Source organism: Oryctolagus cuniculus, chromosome 17 (genome assembly GCF_051225735.1).
Source record: "Oryctolagus cuniculus isolate XC-2025 breed Fujian yellow rabbit chromosome 17, ASM5122573v1, whole genome shotgun sequence".
NCBI lineage: Eukaryota > Metazoa > Chordata > Mammalia > Lagomorpha > Leporidae > Oryctolagus > Oryctolagus cuniculus.
In genome coordinates, this window is record NC_142883.1 from 39,075,351 (window position 1) to 39,099,521 (window position 24,171).

General features: G+C 52.2%; 1 protein-coding gene across 1 annotated transcript in view; it reads right to left on the bottom strand.

The window, feature by feature from the left end:
• Positions 1-2,541: 2,541 nt before the first annotated feature.
• UNC45B (unc-45 myosin chaperone B) overlaps positions 2,542-24,171 on the bottom strand; it is a 31,374-nt gene continuing 9,744 nt past the window's right edge. The window contains exons 8-20 of the mRNA XM_089317390.1: positions 23,142-23,312; positions 19,984-20,155; positions 17,448-17,748; positions 16,015-16,109; positions 15,711-15,858; positions 14,429-14,569; positions 11,857-11,984; positions 10,978-11,044; positions 9,731-9,844; positions 8,590-8,705; positions 7,721-7,838; positions 6,412-6,567; positions 2,542-5,329 (exon numbers count right to left, since the gene is read on the bottom strand). Of these exons, the coding sequence (XP_089173516.1) occupies positions 5,069-5,329; positions 6,412-6,567; positions 7,721-7,838; positions 8,590-8,705; positions 9,731-9,844; positions 10,978-11,044; positions 11,857-11,984; positions 14,429-14,569; positions 15,711-15,858; positions 16,015-16,109; positions 17,448-17,748; positions 19,984-20,155; positions 23,142-23,312 (1,988 nt within the window). The 3' untranslated portion in view covers positions 2,542-5,068. The remainder of the gene's footprint in view (positions 5,330-6,411; positions 6,568-7,720; positions 7,839-8,589; positions 8,706-9,730; positions 9,845-10,977; positions 11,045-11,856; positions 11,985-14,428; positions 14,570-15,710; positions 15,859-16,014; positions 16,110-17,447; positions 17,749-19,983; positions 20,156-23,141; positions 23,313-24,171) is intronic.

The following is a 24,171-nucleotide window of genomic DNA, read 5'->3' on the forward strand; positions in this document are numbered from 1 at the left end:
TTATTCAGAGCTCTCTACAACGAGGCAGTTGGCCACCATCGCTTGGATTTGTCAGACTCAAAGACAGGCAAGGGTACGGGAAAGGCGTATAGCGACAAAAATGGAGAGACTCAAGTCTGGTCTCACTTGAAGTTGTTATTGGGGGAAAGCTGGAGACAGGCTAACCGGAGGTGAGACATCCTGTGTGATTAGTTGGGGTGTATTTGGCTTAATAGGGTTTGTCCTGAGCTGGAAGCAGACCCTGAGAGACAGGACGACTGCTCAAGTAGCTGGATCTCTACCACCCACGTGGGAGACCCAGATTGAGTTCCTGGCTCCCAGCTTCAGCCTCAGTCTTTGTGGGTGTTTGAGCCTTGTGATTTTTAAGTGAATGCTCCCAAGCTAGGATGCTGCGACACTAAGCTGCTTATTTAGTATCTGGTCCTGGGAACCCTCTCCTCTGCCCACGCTGACTACTTAGAAATCAGTTTACATATCCTCATCAGAGTGGCCCACTCTCGCCCCCTTCTGGTGAGGCAAGGCCAGGCAAATTTTAGCTACCAACCCCATCTCCTTAGAGGAGGAGGCTCTGAACCACTCCTACCCCCATCTTAGACTCCACCAGTAGGGAACCGGGAGGAGCTATTGTCAGAGTCCCACCATCAGGCGTCCCCTTGCTCCCTCCTGCACTCCTAAAAGCTTCCCTTCTGGCAAAAGGGAAAACTCAGCCTCTGTGGACAGAACCCACTGGGCCCTCTCTTTTCCGGAGGTCACAGAGCCTGTGAGGCTACTCCAGGAGCCTGCTCTGTGCTGTTACCATGTGAAGCCTGCACTCCAAGCTGCCTCACGACTAGTTGGTTGTCCACCTTGCAGTTCTTTAGGCAGAGGCCAAAAATGCTGATGATCTTGGATTACGAAGGCTCAGCTTAGGATTTTTTTGACTTTACAATAGCATGAAAGCAACATGCATTCAATAAAAACCATACAAGTGGCCATCTTTTTCCAAGCTAGGAATACATAGTCCAGCACTCCTTGCAATGCTGGGCAGTCAGCAGTGCACTGTCCTGCTAAACCATGCTGTTCAGCAGGCTAGGTGTGTTAAAGGCAAGTTTGACTTAGATGATTTCAATTTATGATCGGTTTACTGGAACACAACCCCACTGCAAGGTGAGGAGCACCTGAACATGTCAAAGCAGAAAGTCACTTAGGCCAATACAAAACGTGCACGGTTACCTGGGAACTTTTTTTAAAAGGATTTATTTATTTATTTATTTATTTATTTGAAAGGCAGAGTTACAGAGAGGCAGAGGCGGAGAGAGAGAGAGAGAGAGAGAGAGAGAGATCCTCCATCCCCAGATGATTGAAACAGCAGAGTTGTGCCAATCCAAAGCCAGGAGCCAGGAGGCTCTTTCAGGTCTCCCACGTGGGTGCAGGACTTGGGCCATCCTCCACTACCTTCCCAGGCCACAGCAGAGAGCTGAATCAGTGTCCATATGAGATGCTGGCACTGCAGGTGGCGGCTTTACCCGCTATGTCACAGGGCTGGCACCAGGGAATTCTTTAAAATGAACAGTGGAGGCTGGTGCTGCTCTGGCCGTTATGGCCACTTGGAAAGTAAGCCAGCGGATGGTAGACCTCTCTCTCTCTCTCTCTCTCTCTCTTTCTCCCTCTGCCTCTGTCTCTGCCTCTCTGTAACTCTGCCTTTTAAATAAATAAGACTTTAAAAAAAATCAAGGAGCACAGTGTAAGTACTAGACAACTTGGCATGATGGAAAGAGTATTGCCCTTGGGGTCAGACCGATTTGGGCACTGTGAAGCCTTGGGTAAGTTATTTGACTCTTTCCACCCTCTATTTTTTTCTTTTTTCTTTAAGGTTTTAGTTATTTGAGAGGCAGAGTTACAGACAGAAAGGGGGAGAGAGAGAGAGAGAGAGAAAGGTCTTCCATCTGCTGGTTCAGGCTTAGCACACTACGCCACAGTGCAGGCAACCACCCTCATTTTCTTTAACTATAAACAACACAAACTTCCTTCAGAGTTGTCAATATTGAATGAATTAGCAGTGTGCACATCAGGGACAGTGTTTGCCTAGCAATTAAGCCACTGGTTGATAGTCCTGCAGAGCATATCAGAGGGCTTGGGCACAAGTTCCAACTCTGCTCCTGATTCCAGCTTCCAGCCAGTGTTCACCTGGGAGGCAGCAGGTGGTGGCTCAAGTAGTTGGGTCTCTGCCACCCCTGTGGGAGACCTGGATTGAACTCCTGGCTCCCTGCAAAGGCCCCAACTGGAGGCCATCTGGGGAGTGAGCCAGTGGATGGGAACTGTCTGTCTCTCAAATAATTTTAAAAAACAAAATAAACACTTTGGAATACAGTAGGGACTCACGGGTGTTAGTGGCCTTTTTACTTTGAATTCAGAATCAAATGTTAAGAAACTCTTTTTAGTAAAATAAAAATAGAAACACAGCTAAAATACATGTGAACATTCATAAAAATGCTTTAAGACACTTCCACTTATATCAAGTATGAAGATATTTACTCAGCAGTAAAATACACATTTTAAAAATGAGTTTCATAAAGCCAAAGCTGAGGTTTTATTTTATGAACTACTTCAGGAAGAAGACAATAATTCCGAGGCTGTGAATCTATGAATGAAAGGAACCATGCTTAACCCGAGAGTCAGATTGGAAATGCAGTCTCCTTTCCTTGGCCCTCTGGCTGTTTTGTGTGCATGTACTTCCCTTTTTTAAGATTCATTTTATTTATTTGAAAGGCAGAGTTACACAGAGAGAGATTGTCCATTTAATGGTTGACTCCCCATATGGCCATAAAGGCCATGGCTGAGCCAGGTCAAAGCCAGAAGCCAGGAACTCCATCCAGGTCTCCCACATCAGTGGCAGGGGCCCAAGGACTTAGGTCATCTTTTGCTGCTTTCCTAAGCACCTTAGTGGAGAGAAGGATTGGAAATGGGGCAGCCAGGACTGGAATTGGTGCTCATATGTGATGCCAGCATCTCAGGCAGAGACTTAACCACGTTGCTCCACAAAGCCAGCCCCACACGCTTCCTTTTAGTCTGAGGTTCAAAAATGAAAATAAAGCACAGACCAAGTTCTCTCTCGAAGGGAAACTGAATTTACCTAACCAATACCCTTCCTACACGTGTCAGGCCTATCCAAGACCAAGCAATGATGTGGGTGGCATCACACTCAGAGGGTTCTTAGGACAGCAAAACTGCTCTGTGTGACACCACGATGGTGGACACGCATTGTCCTACATTTGCCCAGACCTACAGAATGGACACCGAGAGGGACCCTAATGTAAACTCTGGACTTTGAATGATGAGGCTGTGTTGGTTCATTGATAGTTACAAGTATATTCTTATTGGGCCAGATATCAATAATGGAGGAAGGCCTGTATGTGTGGGAACAGAGGAGACATGAAACTCTGAACTTTCTGTTCTAGTTTGTTGTGGATCTTAAATCTCTAAAATATAAATCTCTCTAAAATATAAAATGTATTAACTTGAAAACCAACAAATAGGGGCCAGTGCTGTGGCGTAGTGGGTAAAGCCACTACCTGTATTGCTGGCATCCCATGTGGGCGAAGGTTCCAGACCTGAGTGATCCATTTCCAATCCAGCTCTCTGCTGGATTCTGTGGCCCGGGAAAGCAGTAGAGGATGGCCCAAGCCCTTGAGCCCCTGCACCCATGTGGGAGACCCAGAAGAAGCTCCTGGTTCCTGGCTTCAGATTGGTGCAGCTCTGGCCATTGTGGTTATCTGGGGAGTAAACCAGAAGATGGAAGACTTCTCTCTCTCTTTCTCTCTGCCTCTGCCTCTCTGTAACTTTGCCTTTCAAATAAATAAATGAATCTTTTTTAAAAACCAACAAATAAATAAATAATAAAAGTGAGCCACTATCCTCCCCAGTCCACTGAACAGACTGACTTTACCTGCTCAATGCATTTTCTGTGTGTGCTTTTCCTGTTAAAAATCAAGCAACAATTCCCATGGCTCAGTGCTCAACTACAGAATTTCCTCGCGTTGGTGGAGGTGCAGAATGTACTTCTGTGCTCTGACATAATGTCTTCATTTATTTCGGTACCCATAAGGTCTGTATGAATCACTGTAGAATCTTGCTAAAAATGTGTTCCTCATTCAGTAGTTTGGGTACTGGCTCTGAGAGTCTGCCTTTCTAATGAGCTCCTAAGTGGTGACTGGAGAATTCAGAAGACCTTGGGCAAATGCAGCCCCTTCCTGGCCTGGATCACTGTCTTCCGCATGCCCGGAGACGCACCAATGAAGAACAGTTCCTCTGAGCCTTGAACACACCTCTCTGTCAGTGTGATTCTCCCTCCTCTAAGTCTCAATAGCACTTTGCCTGTGGTTCTGCAAGAACATGGAACTTAGCTTTTGCTTTTGCTACACTTATTCCTTTCCCCACTCTTCCTCATCTCCATTATCCCCAACCCTCAAACTGGACTAGGACCCTATTATAAGACAGTCTCATTCATAGATTAATGTGCCTTCATTAATAGTCCTTATAACAACTCTAATTAAATATCTAAGTAATTATTTTAGGTCTCCTCTACTAAACCAAATCCATAAAGCCTGGAACAGGGCACTGAAGAAACACACAGTTCTGAACAGCCAGATTCCAACAGTTTGGAAAAGCACAGATGTGGAAACCAGCACAGATCAGCATCCAAAGACAACAGCATTAACCTGTATGGTCACACACCTGTTAGTTCCTACCTGACTATACATCCACTTTGCAAAACATAGAGAACTTCAGCCCATTATCCTGGCCTTCAGAATGGGTACAGGAAGAATTACCCAAACTACCTTCTAATCACAGATCACATTATTCTAGGAATTTCTGGAACATGGCAAATATAAGGAGACAGGGAGCAGAGAGTTGGTGAAACATTCAAACTTTCCCAGGACAGGGGGGAAGATGCACAACACAGGGGACAATCAAGTCTCCTCTATACTGAGACTGCCACTGCTACGATCCCTAAGTGAACTGACACTGCAGAAGCACCCAGCTCAGGACGTGGCACAGAACTGCACCAGCCCCCTCCGTGGGCCCCTGTCTAAGACACTGGTTTAATGAAGCCATAATCCATGCACTTGATGAGACATTCCCGGGCGGTCTGGACCACTGCTGCCCTCTTCTCATCGGGCTCCTGTTTCCCCACCACAGTCAGGATCTCCAGCAGCTCGCTCTCCACCAGCTTCTTGGCCAGCTCTGCATCAGCTGCCAGCAGGTTGTAGGCGATGACCAGGCCCCGGTGTTGGACAGACAGCCGGTCATGCAGGCAAAGCCGCTGTAGGATCTCCAACCACTGCGATGTCTGCAGAGGGGGAAATGGATAAGGCGGACTTAGAAGAAGAGTGGAGAGACACAGAGAATGGAGATGTGGGGACAAGATAATTAGAAATCATCAGCCAGGCCCATAGCTAAGTAACTTAGGAATGGCCGCACATCTGGAAATAGCAGAATTATTTATTTGTTATTAAAGCAGATTGAGAAGCTAAGGGACAGGCCCACTGCAGGCCTGAGAAGAATGGGAATGCAGACTGTTCAGAGAGGAGGCATCTCAGGGCCGGCACTGTGGTATAGTGGGTTAAGCCACTGCCTGCAAGGCTGGCATCCCACGTGAGCACCAGTTTGAGACCTGTCTGCTCCACTTCCAATCCAGCTCCCTGCTATTGCTCCTAGGAAATCAACGGGAGATGACTCAAGTGTTTGGGACCCTGCACCCATGTGGGATACCTGGAAGAAGCACTGAACTCCTGGCTTTGGCCTAGTACAGCCCTGGCCATTGCAGCCATTTGGGGAGTGAAACAATGGGTAATGGGTGGAACCTCCCTCTCTCTGTGTCTGTCTGTCTCTCTCTCCCTCTATCTCTATGACTCTGACTTTCATATAAATAAAAAAAAAAATCTTTTTCTTAAAAAGAGGCACCTCACCCTAGGGACCTGGGCAACACCTGTCTCTGCCAACCCAGATGCCCTTGAGACAAGAGCTCAGGCGAGCTTTCTGCTGACCCTCTCTCTAACTGGAATCAACACAGGAGTTCAGGGTGGTCCTGTCTTCCACTCTTCCCAGCTGGGAGGCTGCCCAATTTTGTGCATGGGAAGGCAGGGCTATAGGCTACTCTCCTGGGAGACAGAGAGGAAGCTAAGAATAGCACCAGGAGGACACCTGTTTCATTCAACAGACACACAGGGGGCGGCAGAGAGCAAGAGCCATCAGCATGGGCTCTGGATTCAGAGACCTGGGTTCAGACGCAGCTCAGCCACCTACTAACTGATGACTTAGCTAAGCTGTTCACAGATTTTCTTCTATTTAGGTGGTAGGACAGATTCTCACTATGGGTGTGGGCTCCCTAGACTCCACCCAGCCCCTTCCGGTCCCAGGGCCCGCTCTCACCACTTGGGTCATCTTGAGGCACAGCTTCTTATGCGCTGCCGTCAGCATGGCCAGGGCCCCTGCCGCTGCGTTCTGCACCTTGTCATCATCCTCCCCACAGAGCAGCACCACCAGCTTCAGCCGGTCATTCCCATCTGCCAGGAACCTCTCTTGAACCTGTAGGAAGCGGTACACCTTCTCGGAGAAAAAAGCCCCCCACCTGCCCAGCTGGAAGAAGGAAAGATGCAAATGAAGTTCTTGGACCAGGATTCCTCGGAGTTTTCCTTTGAGCAGCTCATTCATGCCACCAGGTGGAGCTTTGGGCATCAGAGGGGAGAGCAGGGCAGAGGTGTGGTCAGCACGGTGCAGGTGCACCAGCCACAGCTGTGACTGCGAAGCAGCGGCCTCACCACAAACTACTTCCTCCACCTGGGTTCCTGGTTCTCACTGACTGAACATGAGCGGAGGTGATCTGTGCCATGATAGCTGCCTCTCTCACGATCTTACTTCCCATTCGCCGTTGGGATGCAGACCGCTCCCAAGGTGGCAGAGGGCAAGACCATCCTTGCTGGTCAAAGAAGCCTGGATCCCCAGTCTCTGCTTGGAAGCGAGCCACCTGATCCAAACGGGATTATGGTGGGCGAGGAGGGGACGCCTATCCTGCTGCGGCCACTGTACAGTCGATGTTGGCTGCTACAGCAGCTGGTGCTCCCATGGGGAGGTGGCGCCTCCCTTTTCCCTCATCTCTCTCCACGCAGGCATCTGTTTCCCCATACCCATCCCACCCCACCTCCTCAGACACACTCCCCAGGCTGGCCTTGGTCCAGCTGCCTAGTGGACCTGGAAGCTTATCTCCTGTGACTTTCCCATGACTTGGCCCAGTCTTCCTCCTAAGACAGTGAGCAGACCCAGGGTTTCAGCACTGAGGGGAATAGACTGTGTCTCACACCAGCCCCTACCTGAGGACCAGGGGAGCCTCTGGCCTGGCTCTCGGCCCACGAAGGGCCTCAGACTGAGACCTGGTGTGAGTTCTGATGAGTCCCAGTCACCCATGAAGGAGACCTTGGTTGAATTTCCAGCTCCTGGCTGTGGCCAGGCCCAGTCTTAGCTATTGGGGGATTTGGGTAGAGTGGGCCAGCAGATAGGAGTGCCTCTTCCTCTCTCTGTCTGCATTTGTCCGTGTGTGTGTGTGTGTATCTGTCAAATAAACAATTTTAAAAACAAAATACTACCTTAATACCATGGGAACAGCTCCAGTGTCCCCCAGGACTTTCTTCTGGCCTGTCCCCCATGTCCTGGAATCCCCCCACACCCCAAGCCCCCGCCTCACCTCCTTGTTGACCACCATGTTGCACATGCACTCGGTGGCCGCCTGCCGCAGCTGGTCATGATTCTCAAACATGTAGTTCTCGATGTCTGGCAAGGCCCTCTCCTGAAAGATCTTCTGCCTGGGGTGGGAGGGTGGAGAAAGACAGAGCCTTGAGTCCTGTGTGGCGAGCACTGGTGTCTGGAGCCATCCGGGGGCCATTCCTCCATCCTCCATCAGCACTGAGCCTGCCCCAGCCCCAGGAGGGTCACGGGAGGCACTGCACAGTGGCCTGGACACCGTGCCGGGTCCTGGGATGAACGTCACCCAGTTGGACTGTCTTTGGTGTTATTGTAGGGGAAGAGGAGTTCTCCCTCTCTCTTTCCTGCTGGACATGAAGCTGAGAAGATGTGACGTCTGGGGCCTCGCTTACGACCTCGAGAGGAAACAAAAGCTTCTCTGAGAATGAGGGCAATACAAACATGAGATGAGAGACGGAGAGAACCAGGAGCCGAGATGGACAGCTGTGTAACCCCTGCCTCAAACTTCATAATTTACATACATCAGTATGCTTAAGACTCCTTGGGCTGACTTGTCTGCTACTTGCAACCAAAATAATGCCAGTCCAGTACAATTCCACAAGGAAGAACGCCATTTATCCCCACTTAGCCCCGGGACACCTTTAGAAGGAAGTGTGTTTGGCTTTGGACATTCCCAACATGGCCTTTGGGATGGGGTAACCATATCCCTCCCACCCACCCCCCACTCTTCCACCACTGCCTTTGGTGCTGTCCTCCAGGAGAGCTGCTTCAACACACCAAATGCATGGAATTTCACCCACACACTCCGTGGAACGCCTCTCCACGGCGGCTCCCCCACCCTGGCCCACTCACCGCAGCTTGTCGCTCCGCCCAGACAGGTTGGTAAGGCCCAGGAGAGCCTCGTAGTTCTGCAGCCCATCCCTCTGCGTGTCCAGGAGGCTCACGAGCGGCCGCACCACCTCATATACCTGGCAAGGGGTAGGGGCCAGGACTGGTCAGGTAGGGTCATGTTGCCCCACTCCCTCACATTTAAAGATGCTCTGTGGGCCGGTGCTGTGGTGCAGTAGGTTAAAGCCTTGGCCTGAAGCGCTGGCATCCCATATGGGTGCCGGTTCTAGTCCCAGCTGCTCCTCTTCTGATCCAGCTCTCTGTTACGGCCTGGGAAAGCAGCAGAAGATGGCCCAGGTCCTTGGGCCCCTGCACCCACATGGGAGACCCGGAGGAAGCTCTTGGCTCCTGACTTCGGATTGGTGCAGCTCCAGCCGTTGCGGTCATCTGGGGAGTGGACCAGCAGATAGAAGACCTCTCTCTGTCTCTACCTCTCTCTGTAACTCTGTCTTTCAAATAAATAAAATAAATCAAAAAAAAATGCTCTTATTTTTGTTTTTCTACTTTTTTAAAAACTTGAAACAGAGAAAGAGAGGGCAAGAGAGCTTCCATCCATTAGTTCTCTGCCCAAATGCCTGCAACAGCCAGGGCTGGGTCAGCCAGAATCCAGGAGGCAGAAATTCCATGTGGGTCTCCCATGTGGGTGGCAGGGGCCCAAGCACTGAGCCATCCTCTGCTGCCTCCCAGACTGCATCAGAAGGAAGCTGGCTCAGAAGTGGAGTCACAGGGGCACAAACCAGGCACCCCAATGGGGAATGAGGGCATCCCAAGAGATGACTTAACTGATGCACCAAACACCTGTCCCAAAGGTGCGCCATTTTGAAATTCTCAAAGCACTCTCCCATACGCTATCTGATTTGGTCTTCCCGATGGTCCTAAGAGGCAGGATTGTTTCCTTCACCTGTAGACAACAGGATGGAGTTTCTGGAAGGAGGGTCCTGTTTGTCACAAGCAGAACCAGAGCCTGGAATGCAGGTGCCTCCGATTCATTGCCCTCCTTGTGAACACCCTATTCCCCTCTCCTGGGCTAGGTGATGAGGGAAAAGACCCCTAGGAGCAGAAGAGACTCCTCCCACTGCCCCATCCCACTCACCCCCATACTCACTCGCTCCCCAGGGAAGGCAATATCCGGGTTGGAGACGGCGGCGATCTTTGCCAGGGCGTGGGCTGCCTTCACCTTGCCCACGTCTGTGCCTTCCAAAGCCAGGGGGATCAGGGCCTACAAGAAAGAGCACAGTCACCACTCAGCCCTTTGTGCACACTCCTGCTGCTGCTGCTGTCAGCTGTCCATCTGTCTGTCCCCTCAGAAGTCCAGGAGGACTCTGTGGTTCCGTCAGCCCTTGATCTCACAGAGAACAATCACACAGTGATCACAGACTCAGGCCCCTGGTTTCCAGGACCACAGAGGTCTTTCCCACTACAGCCTCCCCCGTCCACATGGTCCTTCAGCCTTTGGAAAGAGAAATAATCAGTACCTGACCTTCCACCTTCTGCCCAGGCCAAAACTAATCATGACAGCAGACGTATATTGAGCACCTACTGTGAGTGTAGGGGGTGACACTGTGGTGTAGCAAGAGAAGCCACGGCTTGGGACTTCCACATGCCATATTAAAGTTCTGGTTCAAGTCCTGGCTACTTCACTTCCCGTCCAGCTCCCTGCCACTGCATCTTGGAGGCAGCAGGTGATGGCTCAAGTACATAGGTACCTGCCACCCACATGGGAGCCCCATATGGAGTTCCTAGTACCTGACTTTAGCCTGGCCCGGCCCTGGCTATTGTAGGTACTGGGGGAGTGAACCAGCAGATGAAATATCTCTGTCTTTCTCTGTCTCTCTCTTTCAAGTAGATAAAAATAAACATTTTTATAATTTTTTCCAGTGTATTTTCTTTAATGCTTGGGAGATTCTGCAGAGTGAGTGTGTGATTTCTCCATCCTTGATTTGTAGATGAGGAAATTGTCACTCAGGGAGATTAAGTAATTTTCCCAATTTTATGCAGCTAAAAGAAGGAAGAGCAAACTCAATCAAGTCTTCTGTGCAGAAAGGCCATAAACCTCTGTATTTGCATCAGACTTCTTTTCAGTAGCAAGGAGGATCAGCAAGATTTAAAGGAAATCCCACACCCTAAAAATCAAGGAGAAATTGACCTGGGGTCATGGGTATAGTTAGCATGGACAAATGATACGTATCCCAGGGGATTGGGATGGGGTGGGCGCCAGGCAAGGAGGATACAGGTACATACACTGAAACACACAACACACACACAACATACATGCACACGCACACACACAGTGTGTTCCTCCAACAGCACAGCCCCTTCCAGAATGGCAAGAATGTTATCCTGCCTTCTTACCTTGCCACCACCTTGAGCCACGATAGTCCCTCGGTCCTTCGGGTTGTCACACAGTGCTAAGAATACCCTACAAGGGCCAGGAGAAAGGGGAACACGGACTGCACCAGCACTCCTCCCAGGCATCAGTGGGCCAGAGGGTCGGAGCCAGGGCAACCCTCCCATGCGCACCCATGCCCCAGAATGAGCCATCTGGAAATGACAGGGCCATGACGTAAATGGCTGGGAGAAACCAAAACCAAGCCAGCTGCAGAGCCACTCTCCCACCCTGTTCAGAGACAACGGGCGGTTCCTGGCTGCCACCAGCCAGGACAAACCCTTCACCTCTGTGCTCTGGCCCTGGCCTCCTCTCTGGATTCCTCCATGCACTTCACCCTCCAGACATGCTGCAGGAGAGCCCGGGTCTCTCATGTCCCCTCCATGCCGCCTATCTTCCCATATGCTACCCCCTGCCTGGAACCCCCCCTTCCTCTGCATCGTGTGGCCCCTTTTCCTTCTTGAGGGCTCTGTGGAAGTGCCACCTCCTCCGGGTCCTCCAGTCCAGCAGGCTGGATGCCACCACCTGTGCTCCAGCCAACGCTCTGTGCTTCCCCCATCGTGACAGCCTTTGTCACATGTGACAGTGACTTTGTCCGCCTCTCCCACCAGGCACACAGGCTGGGCCTTTAATCTCTGGGAATAATAGTCAGGATGAGGCGGTCTCTTTCCTGCTGATGTAAACTGCCACCTGCAATGATCTGCCGCGCCAACTCGCTTCCCAGTGTTGGTCACCTTCAGTCACTTCTCCAGGCCCCCAGTGGCTCATCCCCACAGCAGTCCCCCGCCACTGCAACCTCCCTGCCCAGCCTCGCTCCCTCTCCGCCCCTAGCCCCAGGCCTGCACCTGGCCAGCAGCTCCTTGGTCTGGTCGGTGAGGATGGCACTGTCAGCTTTCACCATGCAGGCCAGCGCGGAGATGACGCCCGCCTTCAGAAGCCGCTTCACCCGCATGTCTATGAAGTCCTTCTTGTCCTGGGGAGACAAAGAGGTGGCAGTGGGGGAGGGGCTAGGGCACCGGGCCAATCTATACAGGAACTAAAGATGGCACAAGTCTGTAGGTTGACTGACGGCCCCGGAGGATGCTCCTGGTCTAATGCCTGGAGCCTGAGAATGTGAGACTTGACATGGCAAAAGGGACTTCACAGAAGAGGAGGGATTCAAGGAGTGAGAGACAAGGACAGAATCCTTATCTGGGGGCCCGGGAGAATCACAAGGGTCTTTCTAAGAGGAAAGGCATGGGGTTGGCACCGTGGCACAGTAGCTCAACTGCCACCTGCAACACCAGCAGCCCATTCGAGCGTCTGCTACAGTCCTGGCTGCTCTGCTCCCGACCCTGCTCTCTGCTAGTGCACCTGGGAAAGCAGCACATGGCCCAAGTGCTTGGGCCCTGCACCCACATGAGAGACCTGGATGAAGTTCCAGGCTTCTGGCTTCAGCCTGGCCCAGCCAAGGCCACTGTGGCCATTTGGGGTATGAACCAGTAGAGGGAAGATCCCGCTCTCTCACCCTCTCTGTCACTCTGCCTTTCCAATAAATCTTCAAAAACAAACAAAGGGGGTCACAGGAAGACCAGTGTTAGTCCTAGGAGATGAGACAATGTAAGAGGTTGGAGGGATCCCAGGTCATGAGCTGGGAGTGGAGGTGCCCTCTAAAAGCTGAAAACAGCAGACGGATTCTCCCTAGAGCCCAGAAGGAGCCAGGCCCGCTGACAACCCTGACTCCAGCCCAGTGACGCTGCCTGGGGGATGGCTGCCCTCCAGGACCAGGAGGCAGAGCACCTATGCTGCTTTAGGTCACCCGCTGCGACAAGGTGCGGCAGCAAAAACTGGACACTCATGCACCTAAATGTCCAGACGGCTGCCTGGGAGGGGCGTGGCGCTTCCTGCCGGCCGCTGAAGTCTTCTCTGCCTTGCCCTGCCCCCAACTCCCAGTACACAGGAAAATCAAATCCCGAAGACTCATTCATAGAGCAGTGAAATAAAGAAAGCTCATCCAGGGTGGGCGTTGGGGCACAAGGAGTTAGGCTGCTATCTGGGACACCCGCATCCCATGTCAGAGTGCCTGGTTGGAGTCCTGGCTTCTCCACGTCAGTCCAGCTTCTAATGTTCCTGGGAAGCAGTAGATGATGGCTCAAGTACTTGAGTCCCTGCCACCTGTATAGGAGACGTGGATGGAGTTCCTGGCTCCCAGATTCAGCCTGGCCCAGCCCCAGCTGTTGCGAGGACTTGGGGTATGAAGCAGCATATAGACCCTCCCTTCTCTCTCTCTCTCTTTCTCTCTCTCTCTCACTGTTCCTTTCAAATAAACAAAACAAACAAACAAACAAACAAAAAAGGTCATCCCAAGCACCAAATGACCTGCATAGTGTTTTTCCTGTAGAAGGCTGCCTTTCCATTAGTGTGGGAGTGATGGCTGGGGACACAGGCAGGGGAGGCAGGAAGCAGACAGAGCTGACTTAACAACGGATGGGGTTTGGTCAGGGGTTTAAAGCCGGTCCCGGGACTGCAAGGTCACTACCAACAATCTGCCCTCACAGCGGGAGCTCGGAAGAGGCTGGCCTCCGGGTAACCTCAGAGCCACACTGGAACCTTAAGGCAGCCAGTGAACACGCAGTACCCCCCTGCCTGGGTGAAACACCATGCAACTTTTCAACATCACTCAGAGAACGAGACGACAAATGTAGAGAACACACAGAGCATTTTTCTGAAAGCAGGCGCAAAATGACAGTTACACTCTGACTGTGACTACGAAAACAACACCCGGGGAAATGAAGCCTCTGGCAGGTGGCCCAGCACATGAAAATGCCCACAGTGGTCACCTCCGTTTCCATTGTCCACCTTCTCATCTGTATTGCGATACAGTTTGGTTACTTTGATCTAAATAATTTTACAGGCTGGGGAGATTCTGCATAAATTCATATGTAAATCACATACAAATCATATCCCTATATGCAGGGAATCTGTCAGGAGGGCTCCAAGGGGACATGTGTCACTGGGGCTGATACTGACTCCTATCCTTCCTCCTCTCATTACTCCTACCTAGCACCCATACCCCAAATCCAGATACCCCAGGAAATCAAACGTGTATGCAAAGTAAATGTGAAATTAGACTGTCTTACACCCCTGAAACCAGCAACACACTCTGCAAAAGGTTCATCCTGGCTCCATTTGTTTTCTCAGTCTACAAAACTGTTGGTCTCTGGGGCCCACCTGGGGCGAGATACAAAATTAAAACAAAGGAAATACACGAGCACCCCCTGGTGGGGAAATTGGCCATGATCCTCTTCAACTGATCAGTAGCCTCCTCTAAATAATCCCAAATGCACCCCATGCGGAAACCAGCGTCACTATTTTCTCCATCCCATCTGTCCTGCAGGTGGCAGACACCTTCTGTCACCAGATAGACCCCGTCCCCACCTTGGGGTGCTCCTCGGGCACGTGCTGCTTGGAGAACTTGGCGAGCTGCACGAGCTCCGGGATGACCTCCTTGACGTCGTAGCTGTTGGTGCAGTTCACCAGCGTGGTGGCCACCGAGTACAGGATGGTCTTGTCACTGGTCTGGGGGCACGGGGTGGGGAGAAGGCAACTTGAGAACAAACCTCATGGTGTGGGAGGAGAGCAGCCGGCAGGGCTCCTCTTGGAGAAATGCAAACAGCCCAGAAGGAGGGGACCCAGCTCTGCTCAGGAAGCTCGGGGCAGAAATGGCTCCCACGGCCCCAGCAGCACCCCGGGCGGGATAGGGGTCCTCCCACAGAGCTCCTTGCTTGTGCCTCTTTCAAAAGCCCACTCCCAACTGGAGTGGGACCTGGACAACATCCCATCTGGCCTGGTGGAGACCTTTCCACATCCGTCCTCCTCCCCATGTCCTCCCTTTACTGTGCAAAAAGCTCGGGAGGGCCGGGTGTCTGGTGCTGCCATTTGAGACGCTGCCTGGGGGGTTTGAGTCCAGCGTCCTGCTAATGCGCCCCCTGGGAGCAGCAGGGGATGGCTCCCATACTTGGGTCCCTGCTGCCCATAGATGAGACCTGGATCGAATGTCCAGCTTTATCCCAGCCACAGACATTTCATGCACTCTTTCCTTCTGTACAACTGCCCTCCTCCACCTCTCTTAAATAAAAATGTTCAGAAAGAGCCATGCAGTGGGCCTGGCTGCAGCAGAAAGGCATCTAGGAGGGAGCAGGGAACAGGGCAGGGGCCCAGAAGAGGGCACTCACTGCCTTGGGACCCCCCAGGCCCCAGCAAGTTACAGCATCAGCATGCCACAGCATCACACAGGAATTAGATCCCAATCTGCTGGTGGCCAAGTCCCCTATCTACAATGGTGTAGTATTTGCCTATAGCCTGTGCATATCTTCATGCATCTCTCCCGGTCACCCACAACACCTCACACAATCTAAATGCACATAAAGCAAAACCAAGTCTGTCCTCGGGCTGCACAGATGCCATTTAAATAGAACTATTCTCTGTCTGTGGTTCGTTGGTCCTGCCGATGACAGCTGACCGCGCCAGCCTCCGGTTCATCGTCCCACAACCTGCGAGGCATGAAGCATCCTCTGTGCATTTTACTGGCAAGGTAAAATGAGGACCTCAAAGAGGGGAACCACCAATGCAGGTCCGCCTGAGGGGCGGGGGTGGGGGCAGAGCCAGGGCTCCAGTTCCTGCGGGCCCGGCTCCTCCTGAGGTTGGAGGTCAGGGCCACACTCGCCTTAGCCAGCTCAAACATGGCCTGCAGGGCAGGGATGTCCTGCACGAAGTCGTCCTTCACATCGGCGTCCAGGGTGAGGTAGGCCAGGCCCTCCACGGCCCAGCGCCGGGTGCGCGTGTCTATGGAGGCGTTGCATAGCCACCTGGAAGCAGGGAGGAGCGGTGCTGCGGACGGCGCACGGGCCCAGGCTACAAAGCCACGTGGTTTCAGGGTAATGGCTGGCAGCCAAGAGGGCGCCCCAGGGACCACCACGCGGAAGCCCACGAGGAGACGGGGCGCTGGGAAATGGGCCCCTTACTTGCGACACTGCTTAGCCAGCTTCTCTGTAGAGCCTTCAGCAAACTGCCTGAGGCCGTAGTCTGTGCCGCCTGCAGAGCCAAGCTTACAGAGTCCCTGTGGAGGAGGGAGACACGAGCAGGATCAGAGACCCCAGGTTGGGGGACACAGCCCCCCCCCCGACAGTTCCCTGCAGCAGGAATATGTCAACCCTTTTCCTCTGCCTGGACATACTTCTATGTGTACTACAAAGTCCAGCTGGCGTGGCCTCTTCCAGGAAGCCTTCCCTGATGTCTCCAGGCTCCGGGCAGAAGCCCACAAGGCTGCAGGTTTTCCCCTGCCCTCTTTTCCTCACCATTTTTGACCCCACAGATGTTTCGCAGTTGGCTCATTGAGAGATCGGTGCAAGAGATTGCTAACAACGTCTGAAGCTGCAGTGGCAACCCTTGCCACGGCACAAAAATTGGCAGAGAAGACAGATCATGGGGAGTACACATCCAGATGTGTAAAACTGGAAAAACTGGGCTCCAGGGAGGAAAAATAAATGTCTTGCATAAGAGAAAAATGTATCATGGCAGAAGATAAAATTACTTTTTAAAAAGATGGATGTGAACATAAAATGAGACCAATGGCTCAAATCTTTGCTATAACTGTTTACAAGAAAAAGAAGACATCAGCGAAAACAACTTCAGTAGAATGGAAATGGAAAAAGTGAAACAGGTTTGATTGTGCCATAGAGAAATGGATTAAGAAAACAAGCTGGGGCCAACCTCATGGTGCTACGGGCTAAGCCGCCACCTGCAACACTGGCATCCCAAATCAGAGCGCCGCTTCGAGTTCTGGCTACTCCACTTCCAATCCAGCTTCCTGCTAATGCGCCTGGGAAGGCAGCACCTGCTGCCACCCACATGGGAAACAGATGGAGCTCCTGGCTCCTGGCTTTGGCCTGGGCCCCCCAGCCATGGCCACTATGGCCATCTGAGGAGTGAACCAGTGGAATGAAGGTTTCCTTCTCTCTCTCTCTCTCTCTCTCTCTCTGCATTTCAGATAAACAAACCCTTTAAGAAACAGACTTTTGGGTGTTCTCTCTGAAACTCCTTTCTGTACAACAGATCACAGCATTTGCGTCACTCAGGAGCACAGAGCTCAACTCCCCAGAGCACAGCCGCGGGCCGTGAAGCTACAAGGGTGCTCATGGAAAGGGGAATTAAAAGGGTTTGTTTTAAACCCTTGCAAAAAAAAAAAAAAAAACTCATTGCAACTGAGGTAAAAAGATTGCAAGTAAATGGGAAGTCCATGCAGAGTTCCTGCACAGCACTCATTTTCCGTGAACTTTTGGCTGTGCCCCCATACGTCCTCGTGGCCCCTGCAGAGCCTGGGGGTGTGCCCGGGAGCCCCATGCAGCGTGCTCCCCCCCAGGGCGGGCCCTGGGGGTTGGGGTAGCGGCCCCCTCACCACCAGCGTGCGGATCTTGATCTTCTCGTTTTTGGTGGTCTTGTAGATCTCCTTGAGCAGTGTCACCCCGTTGGTGATGATGAAGGTGGCGCGGCTGAGCTTGGTGGAGGCGTGGATGAGGGCCTCCACGGCCACCAGCTGGTCTGCCTCGCGCTCCGAGCCGCAGAGCGCCACCATCATCTCCATCACACCTTTCAGTCCCAGGAGCTGGTTGCCCAGGTCGAAGGGGCCCTGCAGGATCCCAGACACCGTCTGAATGGCGTTCACATTCTTGTCCATGTCCTGGGGATCAAACTTGCCCCTGAAACAGAGAGCAAGGGTCGTCAGGAAGGGTGGCCCAAGGGAGCAGCACAAGATTTGGAGGTAGATGGCGAGGGATTTGCATGTCGCTCTGCCACTCACGGGCTGTGCGGCATTGGACAAGTCACGGAGCCTCTCTGAGCCTCGCTTCCTGATCTGTAAAGTGAGGACAGCACTGGTGCTTCTCAGAGTTGAGGTGAGGATGGAGGGCAAAGCAGGTGTGTCACAGGCTGTGTGCCTGCAGTGCACACTCTGACTCCCAGAGCGAGCTCTAGGGAGGGAAGGAAGCGGGGCGGACAGAGGGAGGCTCTGGGCTGCAAGGCAGTCACACAAGGCCCCAGTCCGCAGAGGTCTGCAGCCAGGACATCCCCTTAACGGCGTCCCAGGTAGGGGTGAGGGATGAGCCGAGGACCCAGCTGCCCTGGGTGTGGGGGGGAGGCAGCTGTCGTCAGCTTAGCCAAGCCCCAAAGAGAAGGGCCGCTGAGATGTGTCAGCCACACAGTCTTTCCACCAGGTCTCTGGGGTGTGGCCCACTCCGTCACCTGCATCCAAGGCTCTGTCATGGTCTCTTCCCCTGTGCAGGGAGTGTATGAGCAAGATGGGTGGGTGGAGCCTGCCTTGTTTTCAGACCCCATGGTCATCTACTCCAAGGAGATTATCTGTTGGGGGACGGCGCTGCGGCATAGCGGGTAAAGCCACCACCTGCAGTGCCAGCATCCTATATGGGCACCGGTTCAAGTCCTGGCTGTTCCACTTCCAATCCAGCTCTCTGCTGTGGCCTGGGAAAGCAGTAGAAGATGGTCCAAGTCCTTGGGCCCCTGCATCTGCATGGGAGACCCGGAGGAAACTCCTGGCTCCTGGCTTCAGATTGGTGCAGCTCCAGCTGCTGCGGCCAATTGGGGAGTGAACCAGTGGATGGAAGACCTCTCTCTGTTTCTCTCTGCTTCTCCTCTCTCTGTGTAACTCTGACTTTCAAATAAATAAATCCTTTTTAAAAAATAAAGATTCTCTGTGTGGCGATTGGTAGGGGGACGCGCCTCCCAAGCCTTCTGGGAGCCGCCCAGTTGGGTTCAGTGTGGAGTCAGGGCAGACGTGGGAGTGCTTCCAAATACGAAGGCAGTACGGTGCAGTCGGAGCAACTCTACACCAAGAGCCTGAGGCTTATGCTCTGGTCTCTACCTGCCTCCAACTCTCAGGTGGCCAAGGGCAAGACCCTTGGGAGAAGATCTGAGAACCCCTCCCATTTGGACATCATGCCTGAGCCTCAGCTCTGCTCCACTCAGTGTCCAGAGAACCCAGAACCTTTCAGCTGGAATGGGAGCTCTGCCCTGTTAGCTGCTTCCTGGCCCCCACTGGTGCCTGAAGTCCCACACAGACCCTGGTCCCTGATGAAGAAGGACACAGGACACCCACATCAGGGGCAGCCCGAGCTGCCAGCTGCGAGGCGGTAACTCCTCCTGTTCACCATTCCATCGACCGACAAGGGGGGAGCCTTGATCAGAAAGCTCTGCCCAGACCAGGACCAGCTGGGCCCCCGTTATCGGAACTCAACTGAGGACCTCAAGAAAGACTCAAGAAGTTAGCAGGAGAAGCTGGAGCTGTGATACGCAAAGAGAGAGCACCCATGAGCAGCCGTAAATGGCCCCAAGTCAGAGGCCAGCAGTGGCAATGGGACAGAGCAGGAGGCAGCAGATCTGGGGAACTGAGAATGGGTTTTACGTTAAATAGGTAAAAATAAGATAAGCTGGGGCCTGTGTTGTGGTTGTGGCATAGTGGGTTAGCTGCCATGGGACCTGCATTCTATATGGGCACCGAGGTTTCAAGTCCCGGCTGCTCCACTTGCAATCCAGCTCTCTGCTATGGCCTGGGAAAGCAGTAGAAGATGGCCCAAGTGCTTGGGCCTCTGCTACCCACATGGGAGACCTGGAAAAAGTTCCTGGATTCCGGCTTCAGCCCAGCGCCACGCAGGGAGAACATTCAGCGGCGTTGGAACCGAGGCACCACAGCCAAGCGGCACCAGCGTGCCAGCCATGGGAGGCCACCATCTTGGAGGCCTCTTCCGGCCCCAGCGAAGCCTGCACTTGGCGGCCTCCCTCGTCCTAACCCAACGCTATATGACCGTAACTTCACGCGAAATCCTGAGCCGGGAACCCCCAGCGCAGCCACACCCCCGTTCCTCTTCGCTGGGGATGATAAATAACAGCGGCCTCAAGGCCCAGCGCCTGAGGACACTCACGTGATGTACTCTTCGCAGATCTTGCGGAAGTGCTCCCGCTCTGGGTCGCAGCGCAGGTCATCGTAGAGCTTGTTGATGAGGATGGAGGCCAGCATGCGGGTGTTTTCCGTCAGGGGCAGGCAGGAAGGCAGGTCGGGAACCTGCCCCACGACCTTCAGGATCTTCCTGAGGCCTGCAGCGGGGACAGCAGCGAAGGGGCGAGTCCCGCGGGCCCCTCATCGCTAAGGTCGCCCTGGGTTTATCCAGAGGGCAGGGAATGACCCGGGAATGGGGTCAAGTGACCCAGGTCTGCACCTGAGTCTGCCCCTCCCTTGAGCGATCCACCTCCCCCGTGCGCCTCCCGTATCACATTTCCAAAATCGACAGGTGCTGCTGATCTGAGAGCCCTCTGGCACTGCTGTCACAGGCCATCGAACACACTTCCTGCATCGCCTACCCGAAGCCTAAATGGGAAACGCTCCAACATCCTAAGCTTTGTGAGGGCTGACATGGTGCCACGAATGGAAAATTCCTTTCTCTCATGCCTTCGGTTAGTTAAAATACCATGTAAAATTCCATCCAGAAATGCTAAATGTTTGAGGAGGTGGATGTTTGCCCTGGCCGGACTTTACACAACACACACATCAATCAAAACATCATAAATATGGACAACTGTACATGCCACTGTAAAACTTTTAAAAATTATAAATAAGAAATAAAGCACTGTAAAACTCCCTTCAGGCGGTATGTGTAGGATGTATATCAGATGTAATGTAAATGAGCTTCACGTTTAGACCTTAGTCCCAGGCCTAAGACATTTCATTATGGACACACAAACATTCCGGAATCTGAAACCCTGCAGGTAAGGGGTGCTTGACTTGCATTCTTTCCTCCACGGGCTTAGTTTCTTTAGTTGTTAAATGGGAACCACAGAACCTGCCTTGTGGCCACTGTGGAAGTTGCTTATCAGCAACTCAGACCTAGCATTTAGCACTCACTATGTAGTGACTTGACTTAGTAAATACTATATCTACTACTTACTATCATTATCCCTCATATCTCTTCTGTTGAAGAATCTTCAGTGGCTTTGGCCATCCCAGTAATCCTTTTCTTTTTATTATTTTTTTTTGACAGGCATTTTTTTTAAGATTTATTTATTTATTTGAAAGGCACAGCAACCAAGAGGGAGAAACAAAGAGATAGAGAAATCGTCCATCTGCTGATTCACTCTCCAAATGGCTGCAAAAGCCAGAGGGCCAGGCTGAAGCCAGAAGCCAAGAGTCAAGAATTCCACCTGGGTCTCCCAAATGGGTGGCAGGGGACCACTGACTTGAGCCATCTTCCATTGCTTTCTCAGGCACATTAGTAGGGAGCTGGATTGGAAATGGAGCAGCCAGGACTCAGACTAGTGCTCGGATATGGAATGCCATAGTCACAAACAGAGCTTTGCGCCATTGTGTTGAATACATTTTTCAGCCCTGAGCCTGCAATGTAATATGCAAAACAGACTTCAAATTACAGTAAGGTGTGATAAGTACAGAGCAGCCACATCGTGTATGAGGTGATTGTCTTCAATGAAATCTATTTTAAAGGGAACAGTGAGGGGCGAGAAACTCTGGTGTTTGGAGAAAATTAAAAATGGCTGACAACAGGGGCAGTCCGCCTAGTGGTTAAGCTATGTGTGTCCCACATCACAGTGCCTGGGCTTGATTCCCGGCTCCTAGTCCAGCTTCCTGTTAGTGCAGACCATGGGAGGCAGAAGTGATGGCTTACATGACCAGGTCCCTGCCTCCCACGTGGTCTTTTTGAGGGTGGCTCCATGGTGTGGACATTGTTGATCTGAAGTCAGAGGCGGGGTGGTGGGGTGGTGGTCTAATCACAGGGTTGGGCCCCTGGTCACCGGCTCCCAGCCTGGAGCTGTCAGAAGCCCTGAGCTCCCAGTCATCTCACTGGATACAAAAGGTACTTCAGTTTTGTTTTGTTAAAGATGGACTCTTGCAGTGAGTTCAGCTGCAGCCTGTGAGCTACTGGTTCAAGTTGTGCCTGGTTCATTTCTGATCCGGCTCCCTGCTAAGGCACCTGAGAAGGCAGCAGAAGATGGCCCAAGTGCTTGGGCCCCTGCACCCACATGAGAGACCTGGATGGAGTTCCTGGCTTCTGGCTTCAGCCTGGCCCAGTCCCAGCTGATGCAGCCATTTAGGGAGTGAACCAGTGGATGGAAGGTCTCTCTTTCTCTGTCTCTATCCCTGTCCTGTCACCCTGCCTTTCAAATAAATAAATAAATCTTTTTTTAAAAAAAAAAAAAAAGAAGATGGACATTTTGCCTTCTTTCCCATTTTATTTGAAAGGTAAATTTTTGAAGTATCCTTGCTATTAGACTGGTGTGAGAATTTACCTTAGCAGACTATACAGCTGCAGGTATGATCCCTGAAAAAGGAGCTGACTGTAGCAGAGTGCCCGGGTTTGCTTCCTAGCTCTAGCTCGTAACTCCAACCTCCTTCGATTGTGGACGCTGGGAGGCAGCAGGGGCAGCTCAGATGCCTGGGTTCCTGCCGCCCACATGGGAGACCCAGACGGAGCTCCCCGCTCCTGACTTCATCCTCTTGCAGTCCCAGCCATTTCGGGCATTTGGGAAGTGAAACGGGATGAGAGCTCACTTGCTCTCACACTCTCCTTCTGCCTCTCAAATAAATTTTTTTTTTTTTTTTTTTTTTGTAATTTGAAAAAGACAGAAGCTGATTTAGATTACCTCCTGGAGGTGCCAAGTTTAGCGACTGCCCTCTAGAACATGTTAATCGGCACACTTGGTGCCATTTCTCCCTACTAGGAGACTTGCAAAGCATTTGGCAGCCATGTGGCTTCAGGAACATTGCTCCATGGGTGCTGGAGCCCTGTTTGGTTTTCGGCACTTGCTTCCTTTCCAAAACTCCACTGAGAAGTCTGGGGAGGTGGGGGGTGTCTGGGCAGTTTCTGGGTGTGTGTTCAGGCCCTGAATTCAGAGCACATCTTCATCAGTCCACGGACAGATACCAACCTCCTAACGCCTTTTCCTGCTTCGTCAGTTGGACCAACAGCTCACTGTAGACAAGAGCCTCACCCCTTCGGCTTTTGGCTCAGTGCCAGGGACCAAGTGCCCGCCTAAAAGTTTCCAACGAGCCCAAGCCCTCCCACCTCCTCACCGTTGTCCACCACGTAGATGGTGCGTGAGTTGTCGTGAATGGCCAGGTCCTTCCTGGGGACGTTCTTATTGAGCAGGTTCAGCGCCTGGTCCCTGCCCTGGCCAGACACCTTCTTATTGACCAGCATGTCCAGCAGGTGGCTGGTGATCTGCTTCAGGTCCTTCTTGGTTTCTGAGGAACAAGTGGACAGGGGTCAACAGAGAGGAGCAGGAAGCCTCAGATCTATCGGACCAGGAATGCAGAAACTTCTAGAAGAGCTCTGGGAATATTGACTCCAGCACTTTCCCGATATGTGAATTTGCCAGGGAAGTAGAGTGTTGCCCATCTCACCCCTAGAAAGGGAGAAGAATCCCTCAATGCCACCCCAAAGGCAGCTTGGGCCACCGTGGAAGTTGGACTCTGACAGCCTGCTCCAGGCTTGGACAGCTGGTTCCTAGAAAGCTCCTCACTCCCAGGCAGTGACTGGCAGAGATTCAGAAACGCTTTCTGCAGTTTTAATAAACTGTCCTAATCAAATGTTTTCTGGAAAGGAAATGCACAGTCCTTACAAGACATTTTACTCCCCACAGGCCAGGGCATGCTGGGAGGATGAATTCAAGTTGCCTTTGATGCCAGGACTTCCCCGACAGATCGTACAGAGCGATAAATGCTTCCTCCTGACTTTGCCCTGTCTGTTCTCCCAGAGACAAGGCTTTTGTTCTCATTCTTGGATGGAGCTCAAAGGCAGGCAGGCAGCAGGCAGGCAGAAAAGTAGAGACAATCAAACTGCATCAGATAAACAATGGATGAAAGAATGGGGCCATCTACCCTGGAGGAGGGAAGAGGAGGGCTTGTTTGCAGAGGAAGCTGTGTCATGAGGCTAGATACCAGTCTCAGCCTGTGAGGCTCTGGGGAAGAACTGGCACCAGAGGTGGGTGGAGCCAAAAGGAGATAGCTTTGAGATAAGGTATGAAAGAATTTTGTAGCACTTGCCACTTCCCAGGGAAGCCACAGGAGACTGCACCCTGTGGCCCCCAGTGAAGCACACCTT